This window comes from Nelumbo nucifera, chromosome 2 (genome assembly GCF_055504915.1).
Source record: "Nelumbo nucifera cultivar China Antique chromosome 2, China Antique-T2T, whole genome shotgun sequence".
In the NCBI taxonomy this organism is placed as follows: Eukaryota; Viridiplantae; Streptophyta; class Magnoliopsida; order Proteales; family Nelumbonaceae; genus Nelumbo; species Nelumbo nucifera.
The window spans coordinates 45,614,905-45,625,207 of NC_142650.1; the positions used below are offsets into that span (position 1 = coordinate 45,614,905).

At 41.1% G+C, this 10,303-nt stretch overlaps 1 protein-coding gene across 2 annotated transcripts; it reads right to left on the reverse strand.

Annotated features, from left to right (window-relative positions):
• Positions 1 to 1,824: 1,824 nt before the first annotated feature.
• LOC104602604 (30 kDa ribonucleoprotein, chloroplastic-like) lies at positions 1,825 to 4,943 on the reverse strand. Of its 2 annotated transcripts, none has more exons than XM_010266352.3 (5): positions 4,525 to 4,943; positions 4,116 to 4,217; positions 3,242 to 3,538; positions 2,899 to 3,005; positions 1,825 to 2,118 (listed from the first exon to the last, which is right to left on the reverse strand). In XM_010266352.3, exons 1-4 carry the CDS (start codon positions 4,885 to 4,887, stop codon positions 2,943 to 2,945), a joined length of 825 nt encoding a protein of 274 aa, XP_010264654.1. In that variant the 5' UTR covers positions 4,888 to 4,943; the 3' UTR covers positions 1,825 to 2,118; positions 2,899 to 2,942. The 2 variants fall into 2 exon arrangements, with proteins under 2 accessions (XP_010264654.1, XP_010264653.1); XM_010266351.3 differs by having other exon boundaries at positions 1,825 to 2,123; positions 4,525 to 4,942.
• Between the last annotated feature and the right edge of the window lie 5,360 nt (positions 4,944 to 10,303).

Below are 10,303 nucleotides of genomic sequence, written 5' to 3' on the forward strand. Positions count from 1 at the left end.
GGTCTCCCTCTTAACCGGTTCTCCTTTTCGCATGTGAACTCCGCCATTCGCGCCTTGACCCTTCAATCAGATCGACATCTGAGGCGGGCTCTGGAGGCTGAGAAATCGTTTCGCGCAGCCCATACTGAGTTGAGGGCAGCTCGTTGCCAGGTTCACCGCTTGGAGAGCAACGCCTCGGCTCAAAAGAGTTTCATCGAGGTGTTAATGTCAGAGAAGGGAGAGCTGGCTCGAGATAAAGACAAGTTGAGGGCCGAAGTGAACGATCTCAAGGTCGGTCAGGAGGCCTTAGGGCTCGAGGTGAGCAGCCTCAAGGCTAAGCAGGATGCCTTGAGGCTTGAGGTACAAGGCCTCAAGGAGGCGAAGGGGAGACTGGAGTATGAAGTGGGGTACCTCCAGAAGGACATAAGGGAGAAGACTGCAATTTTTGAAGGTGCTCTCGAAGAGGCCAAGACCCAGGCCGTCATTGACTACGTCAACTCTTCGAGATTCGACGATGTGATGGCGGAGGCCTACCGTAAGGGCTTCAAGCTCAGTTGGTGGTTGATTAGGCACCTCTACCCCGAGCTGGACACGAGTGCCATTACTACTTCGTGGATTACTGACGACATCGTGCATCAGTCAAAAGACGACCCCGATTCCGAGGATGAAGGTCTTGAAGATGGAGCAGAGGATGCCGGTCCAGACACTGTCCCCGAGGGGGTCCCTGATAGAGGCGGCGAGCCCCCGAAGTAGTTTGCTCTTGTAACTTAGTCTTTTTTCTTTCTGAACTGTGAATGTACTTATCCTGAGCCTTTGAGCTCAGGTAAAAATTCTTGTACCTGAACTCTCTTTTTAATGAAACATGGTTTCTTCCGAGTATCTCTTAATGCAAAAACACTTCTAAGTGTGAGTGGGCACCGAGCTGGTTAATTTAATGTATAGGTTACCCGAACTACGTAAGAGCAACAGGGGTGTAGACGTTGTAGGGTTCATACCCGAGCTATCTTTCCCTTAAGGGTTAGAGATAACCAGGTTTTGTCAATTTGGCGTTTTTGTGGCGTTTTTAGGCTTTGGGAGGGATTCGTACCGGCAGTTTGTACTTTGTAGTTACCATTAAGAAAAAAAAAAACTTTCGCTCCAAAAAAGGGAGACATGGGCGGAACCGCGGAAGTAAACACGGTCGCTACAAGTCACTCGGCTCCGATCTCCGTCACCTTCATCTGTCTCTGTCGGCATCGGTGTTTAAAGGAATCGTGAGAGATGCATACTACCCTGATTCAATTGAATATTACTAGGGACTGGGGAGTAATGAGTTTTATATTTGTCTCCAAGTCCGAGGGAACTCCCCACCTGAACCAGAAAATCCTACTTGGGTTTCTAGAGACCCATTTAACCATTCATGCAGAATTCATCTTCAATGGCATTCTAGTTAACTGAACCTTTGCATGACAAATGCAAATTGCACGATCTCACAGATGATCCATCATATTCTTCACAGTTTGATACTCTTAACTAAGTCTAAAAATCCTACTTTAGTTTCTAGAGACCCATTTAACCATTCACGCAGAGTTCATCTTCAATGGCATTCTAGTTAACTGAACTTTGCATGACAATTGCAAATTGTACGATCTCACAGATGATCCATCATATTCTTCAAAGTTTGATACTCTTAACTAAGTCTACAACTGTTGAATCATATGGACAACAAAGAAAAACTATTGCATCTTAAGGGAATGTTTAGCAAATTTGCAGAACTTTTATTGCGTAGTTTTCAAAAATATAGAAAAAATATGTGAATAATTTGGAAAACATAAAATTTAAATAATTCAGCTGATGTAAATAATGTCCATAAAGTTGCAATATGTTGCGCTTTCCTCTTTCATTTTACGGCGTAAAACCAATTCCAAAACCATTTAATAATCAGAAAACTTATCCAAATAAGCTACAAATTTTGCTGACAAACTGTTTTCTTCTACACAGAAATCTAATATAGAAAACATACAGCACAAGAAACCAAGAGCGTTATGGTCGCTGGATGATCCTGAATCAAGTGACGTTAAGTTGATGGCAATGACACCCAGATGCGCTTGCGGGGCTAAGAGCCGTGTAGTTAATACATCTCAACGACCCATTTAGCACCTGACCTATTTGATAAAAAAAAAGTTCATCTTTCAGGAAAATAATTGCAACAACAAAAGCAATGCAAGGAAAGACGAACATCTACTTCGAAGTCTTAAAAACCAAATAATTGAAAACTTTAAGCAGCTAGGCAGAGGGATCCAAACAATATTAAAAATCTTTGTGACATCTTACTTAGCAGCTTAAAAGGGTTCTATATTTCCTATTGGTATTCCTTTCCTCTGGTAAGTTCAAGCCAAATAGCACAGCCACACAATCACCCATCTGATGATTGGTCTGGAATCTGGATTGCTATGCCATTGCTCTGCAAGGGTGTAACACAGAGGACCTCCAAACAATATTAAAAATCTTTGTGACATCTTACTTAGCAGCTTAAAAGGGTTCTATATTTCCTATTGGTATTCCTTTCCTCTGGTAAGTTCAAGCCAAATAGCACAGCCACGCAATCACCCATCTGATGATTGGTCTGGAATCTGGATTGCTATGCCATTGCTCTGCAAGGGTGTAACACAGAGGACCTGGATAAGGAAGGTAAATTAAAAAAGAAAAAAAGGCCCACCTAGTCAAACTTTCCATACTGCTTAATGCACCGATCAACCTTCCCTAAAAGGAAGGAAAGAGGTTTTCTCCTCTGCTTGTCATACTTTGTTGTTATCCCAACTCCCAAGTCCCATTGAAGCAGTAACACCAAATAAAGAGTTGAGATTAAAGGGTACTAACATCAACTATTGCAGAAGATATAAATATAATTTTAAATAATGAGGGAAGTTTAGAGCTAACCATAACTCCTTTCACTCTTACAGAAGTTGAAAAGATAATGGCTATCAAAATTGACGTCTTGGCCTTGCTTCTGCCATTGTTACTCGAATTGGTCTACCATTCAAGTCCTGCAACATGTGTTATACAAGCAAATGAATCAGAATGGAATTGGATAGGAACATTTTCATAAGTTGATATGCAGTCTTTCTAACATCTGAAAGAAATGGTTAACAAGAAGAACTATAATTTTTGTGAACCATCCAACTAAAAGGAAATTAATTTAGTGGCTACAGATACAGAGAATACGATGACTGTTAAGAAATGGAGTCGCAAAAATCATGTACAAGAAGTTCTAGAGACTTACAGCACCATTCAAGGATGAAATTGCATTGTTGACATCCTCAGCAGAGCTATAGGTTACAAATCCAAAACCCCTTGACCTACCACTTTCCCTGTCATAAACCACCTTGGCTTCCATCACCTTTCCTTGCTCACTGAACAAAGTCTCAAGGGCCAAGTCATCCACACCCCATGAAAGGTTGCCTACATAGACCCTGTGAGGAGCATCAAAACTCGCCCCACCTCGAGGTCCCCTTGTGGGGTAATCTTCCCTACGAGGGGGACGTCCAGAATTCACCCTCAATGCCCTCCCTTGAAGTTCCTGTAGTAACAGAATTTTTTGTCAGGGGACCAACTGAGATTTTTGAGATGTAGAGCATTAGACTTATCCTACCACTTGGGATATGAAGTATAACCAATCAAAACGTTTGAAACTCAACTCGAACTTAAGAAAGGTGAGAACTTCCTAGAGGATTATATAAATGTAATACTAGGACAAGTTCTTAGTTCAAAAATTCATATATAAACTCCTCACAAAGAACAAACTTACCTTTGATCTTTTGTTTGTTAAAAGCATGACAGATTTGTCATGTTTTTTCAATTAAATGAAATTGGAGCAAAATGTACAAGTGAGATGATGAGTGGTTACACGGTCACAGTGTAGGGCTGTGAGCCATATATTTGTTTCTAAGATAAAGGGGTGCTCTTTGACCTGATATTTCTCTTTCTAAATGTAAAGATAACTGGAGCAAATAGTGGGGCACCTGTTGCAAATAAATATGCAAAGGTATATGTCTTTATTAATCATGTCTGAAAAGCATAGGCCTTCTCAATCACCAAAAGGAAACATCTTATACCGCTAGGTCATCAAATGAAGAATAAAGAATAAGCAAGCTTACATAACCATTGAACTGCTGAACAGCTGATTCCACTTCCTCAACCGTGGACATGGTCACAAATCCAAAACCTCGGCTTCTTCCAGTTATTTTGTCATAAATTACCTGTCAAGAGAAACCATTGAATTCATTTCTTATTTATATCAGTGCAACATGGAACAAAATAAGCATGTTCACAGGCCCGTAATGCTTCATGCGGAAGATTGTGACTCATTCCTATGCATATGGGCAGGTAAGAACCATTCAAATAAAGAAGTAATATACATAGAAATGGAAATAAAAGAATTAAATATATAAAAGAAAATTCTGAAAGAATCCAATAGCACTTATACCATAAATCGCAGGCCAAAACAAGAAAGTTCGATAATTTCCCAAACAAAAAAGTAGAACTAAAACTAAAAGCAGAGCCTACCTCAACCATCTCAACATTTCCAGCTTGTTCGAACAAAGCAGCTAGTTTAGCGCTATCGACGCTGAAGGGGAGGTTACCAACGAATAGTTTCAGGTCAGGAGAAAAATTAACTTCACCTTCATCACTCAAAACCTCCTCCTCTTGCTCCAAGTCCGACGAAACCGCTACATTTCGGAGAAAACGAGATGATAGACTGCGGTACCTTCTGTCGAAGGAAAACGAAGAGGAAATTGAAATGAATGTGTTCTGGGCCTTTGTCAAAGACAGAGAGGAAGAAAAGAGACAGATGGAAGGGCTTTTCTCTTTAGATAAAACCAGAGTTTTGAGGGAGAGAGATGGGAGGACCAAAGAAGAAGAGGCCATGGCTAACACAATGGCGCTCCTGATAAGGTTCAAAGGAGCAAGAGAGAGTTTGAGAAAGATTGGAATGGCACAGATATTTATTTATAGAAAAACGGATAGGTTTGACAATGAAATGCCCCTATTTTTCAACAGAATTACCAAACGAAGACAATGTGCAGGACCAACCATTGAACTGCAACCGTCTGATTGTTGGACCACCGGGACACAACTTGATGATCTAGAATTCATCAGCGGAGAGCATCGCTCCTCCGCTCTCCATCGTACAATTGTTCGAAAATGCCCCCTCACGCATGGTAAAATTACAAAGAAATAGATAACGAAAAAACGGTCGAGAAAAGGTCGGAGTCTTGGAGAAGATATTTATGCTGCAACTGGAACGGATAAAATTCATTTCTGAAAGATGACCCCAATATTTGTAAAATTTACGCTTAGCCCAGCCAGTAGCCTTATGGATATTCGGGGTCGCCCGCACCGTAGCGAGCCGGGTCGACACGGCCCACGCTTGCAGGGAGGGGTGGGGAGCCCGGCACAACACAAGCCTGGGCTAATTCTGGGCTAGGGCACCATTTTCATTTCTTTTAATGAAAAAATGTAAATTATGTATTTTTTCTTCATAAAATAATCATACTGGCCCATGGCCCATGCCCATGCTGGGCATGTGTAAGGAATAACAAAAGTGGGCTATGCTGGCCTGGAACAGCCCACTTTTGTGGGATATATTGGTGATGATTTCAATACATGGTTGATGGCGTGGGAACAGTTTTGTGAGGACTGAATTCAAAATTGAAGCAAACATTAATGGAAGAAATCAAATGTATGCAATTTTATTTATTAAAAATATCATATATATATATATTATGAAGTTAATTTAAGGGTCTGTTTGGTTCACAATTGAAATTGGATTTGGAATCGAAATGGTCTATTCTCAATAATTTGTTTGGGTCAGACGGGAATGGGAATGAGAATTAGAATCAACAAGAATGGGATTTCATTTCCAAGGGAGGGGCAATGCCAGTGAATGACCATTCCAGCAGAAATGGAATGATATTCTAATTCCACCCAACCAAATGATTGGAATCGAAATAGCCTATTCCGATTCCGATTCCAAACCCCTATTCCCATGAACCAAACATGGCCTAATTTTATTTTCTCCCTTTATACCGGAAACAAAAGAAGGCATTTCCCAGTAAAACTTGGTATGCCAAAATATTTGCTGGGACCCAAAACGCAGCCTTAAAGGAGCGAGGGATAAAAGAACAAACAAAGACCCATGATTCATAGGGCAATACAAGGGTATATCCGTCTATTTGGCTTCTCCTGTCTTGGTGCCTGGTGACCTAGAGGTAGAGGAGAACCTGCAACTTGGAGCAACACCCATTGCCATAGATACTGTGTAAAAACTAAGACAGAGAAGGTAGAGTGCAAATACTTATCGCAAATATTTGGAAGTTCATTGCAAAAGGGTAAAGCCTCATCGTAGGATTTCTTAAATTAAAATGAGTAAACAAATAAGTTATAAATACATTTCGCGTCAATGTGTAACCGACATGTAACTAATTGATGCAAGTGGTAGATGACACGTGGTTAGCCAGCTGTCCTACACTAAATATTTTAACACCCTCCACTCAAGTTGGAGCATGAGAAGATGTAATGCCCAACTTGAGAGTGAGGTTTTGAAATGATGACACCCCAAGAGCTTTGGTTAGGTGATCTGTTGGCTGGTTGTTGCTACTAATGTGAAATGTTTTAATCTCATTATTCTGAATTTTCTCTCAAACAAAATGACAGTCAATGTCAATGTGCTTTGTGTGTTCATGGAAAACTAGATTGGTAGTGATACGGAGAGCAGTTTAACTATCACAATACAATTCCATGGGTGTTGCAATGTGAATTGTTAAATCTGTAAAGACCCGTTTAAGCCAAATGAGTTCTGAGGTTGTGATTGTCATAGCTCGATATTCGGCTTCTGCAGAGGATTGTGACACAATGTGCTGCTTCTTGGTCTTCCAAGAGATTGGAGACTACCCAAGCATTATGATATAACCTATTGTGGAGCGGCAGATAAGTGGACAACTAGCCTAGTCGGAGTCACAGAAAGCATAGACCACAAAGTCATTAGTGGATGGGATAAAGATGCCATGATAAGGAGTGGACTTGAGATATCTGACCACCCGTAAAGCAGCCTGAAGGTGCTCTTCTCGTGGATCTTGCATGAATTGACTGACTTGATTTATTGCGAAACTAAGATCAGGTCTTGTGGCCGTAATGTACAGGCGGCATCCCACCAAACGCCTATATTGGGTCGGATCTGAAAGAGCTGGACTGGCATCATTATTGAAGTGTCGTTGTTGTTCCATAGGAGTTGAACATAGTTTGCATTCATGCATCCCGGTTTCGTTCAAAATGTCAAAAATCTGTTTGTGCTTACTTAAGAAGATGCCTGAGTTTGAACGAGCCACCTCAACGCCCAAGAAATATGTCAAGGGTCCGAGATCCTTGATGCTGAAGCACTCATTGAGGTAAGATTTAAGGGAGGCAATACAGCTTGGATTATTTCCTGTGATTATGAGGTCATCTACATACACAAGGACTGCAACAAAGGAGTTGTCTTGTTTGCTTGTAAAAAGTGAGTAGTCTGCCACTGATTGGGTAAAACCGGCATGCAAGAGTGCATAAGTGAATTTTTTGAACCACATCCGTGAAGCTTATTTGAGACTGTATAAGGATTTTTGGAGTTTACAAACGCATTGATCGCCACCTTTGGAAAATCCAAGAGGGATGTGCATGTAAACCTCTTCTTGGAGCTCACCATGGAAAAATGCATTCTTTACATCAAGTTGATGAAGTTCCCAACACTTGGCAACAACCACTGTGAATAAGCAACGAATAGTAACAATCTTTACTACAGGTGCAAAGGTATCATGGTAGTCAAGGCTTCGACTTGATTGTAACCTTTTGCCACCAAACGGGCCTTATATCTCTCAATACTATCATCGGCTCTCAACTTGATCTTATAGACCCATTTTGAACCTATGGCCTTCTTTTCGGGTGACAAGCCTACAAGTGTCCATGTGTTATTCCACTCAAGTGCTTCAATTTTGATTGCCATTGCTTGTTGCCACTTGGGATCATTAACCACCTCAGCAAAGGAAGATGGTTCTATTTGTGAGGAAAATCATAGCTAGACAAGCACCTAGGCTGGTAACCGCATTAGCAAGAGAAGGTGGAAGTTGGTAGTCATATGAGCGCAAGTGAGTAGAGACTTGCCAAGGACTACGCGATCGTGAATCAGGTCGGGTTGAAACTTGGTGATTTTCTTCAATAGAAGTTTCAGTTTCAGATGAGCTTGTATTAGCTAGTATATCATCAGAAGGAAAATGTCCGGATGGTTCTAAGCCCTCTGTTTCTGGGCTTCCAACAAGTGAACTTGTGATTGGTGGTGGTGTTTCATGGTTGGATACAAGCAATTAGATGACAAGAGTAGTTGATGTTGAGTGTGAAGTCTAAAATGGAAATTGATCTTCATAAAATATGAAATCCCGTGAGGTAAAAATGTGTCCGGTGGCTATATCAAACACACGATACCCTTTTTGACCAAAGGGGTACCCAACAAACACACAACGTGTTTCCATGCTAGAAAATTTATCCTGAGGTTTTAGGTTGTACTTGTGCATAACAGAGAACTAAACACTCGCATATGGTTGTAACTTGGGGTTTGTTGCAGTAGTACTTCTGACAGAGATTTTCCAGAAAGGAACGGTGTTGGTAACCGGTTAATGATGTATGTGGCCGTGAGGAGACATTCGCCCTAGAATGTGACAGGTAGTGAAGCCTGGAAGCATAGTGCATGAGCGACTTCCAGCAGGTGACGGTGCTTGTGCTCTGCAACAGCATTTTGCTGAGGGCTTTCTATGCAAGAATGTTGTTGAGTTATGCCTTGTTCAATAAAGTAATTGAGTAGAGGAACATAAAAGAATCCTTGTCATTATCTGATCGAATTTGTCGAACGAAATGACCATATTGCCTTTTAACCATAGCACAAAAGGATATAAGATGACGAATAGCTTCAGATTTAAATTTCACAAGATAAGTCCAAGTACATCTCATATGATCACCAGCAATGGTAAGAAAGTAATGTGCGCCTGTATATAATGGAGTCTTGTACCCTCCCCACAAATCATAATGTATCAAGTCAGAGGGTTGAGTAGCTCGAGACTGCTAAATAGGAAATGGTATCCTGGACTGTTTGGCCCTGTGGCATGCATTGCAACAGTTGTTTTGAGGAAGGGTCAGAATTTCTAGAATGATTGATGATCAAGTTATGTCCAAGATACACAGTTCTGTAATGGGATGCAGTTGTAATAGTCCCATTCGGAAGATGAATTGGTTTGGAAGAATGCAGTTGAGTGCAACTAGATAACAATGGTGTAGTGGAAACCATATGGTCAGAGGCACCACTATCTAGAATCCATCCAACGGAAATAGTGGAGTGCTTACCATAAAGATTCACATGTGTAGCTGATTCATGGTTCTCTCTACTCAAAATACCTATCAACTGGTTATATTGCTGGATGGCCAGACCAATGATAGGTGATTCATTATCATTGGTGTCTGCATTAGCACATGAATTCTGTTATGGAATCTTTTTGGGATTTATAGAGCAATTTGGTCTACCTTTCTCCCATCTGGTAGGGTAACCTACAAGCTTGAAACATCGCTCCCTTGTGTGTCCAATTTTTTTGTAGTGATCGCAAACATACTTTGAATGATTGCGATTCTCAAAGTCTCGAGGCATGGATCTTAATACAGTATTTAATCAATGCAGCAACTTCAGGGTTGGGTGGCCCTCAAAGAGAGATTGGTAGCTGATGGCGCTCTTCTTGGATTACAAGAGAATACGCCTTGTTCAAACTCGGTAGTGGATCCGATCCCAGAATGTTCAATCGAATGACGTTGAAAGATTCATTTAAACCCATCAAGAATTGGTGGAGTTTTTCTTTCTCACAATCAGCAATGAAATGCTTCAAGGCTCCGCAGGTGCACTAAGGGAGATCAGTGAGACTTCTGTGTTCATCCCACATCCATGGGACATTGCTCTGCGCAAATCTTTCTTCTAACTCTTTCCAGATCATAGAAGCCAAGTCAATGAAGGCTACACTTTCGTGGAGTTCTTTGGCCAGAGAGTTGAACAGGCAAGAAACCACCATTGGGTTACCTTTAACCTAAGCTTTCTCTTATAGTGATGATCTTGATGGCCGTGATAAAGATCTGTCCACAAACCGGTATTTATTCTTTGTTCTCAGTGCATTCCGCATGGCTCGTTGCCATGTCGAATAATTGTCTCCAGTCAAAGAAAAGGATACAAGAATGCTCCCTGGGTTATCGGATGAGTGTAGGTAGTAAGGAGAAGTTGGAT

Coding starts and splice junctions, on each gene's coding strand:
- LOC104602604 (XM_010266352.3), bottom strand. CDS start 4,887: ATGGCCTCTTCTTCTTTGGTCCTCCCATCTCTCTCCCTCAAAACTCTG. Junction 4,218..4,524: donor GAAATGTTGAGATGGTTGAG/GTAGGCTCTGCT, acceptor TTCTCTTGACAG/GTAATTTATGACAAAATAAC. Junction 3,539..4,115: donor TTCAGCAGTTCAATGGTTAT/GTAAGCTTGCTT, acceptor CTGTTACTACAG/GAACTTCAAGGGAGGGCATT.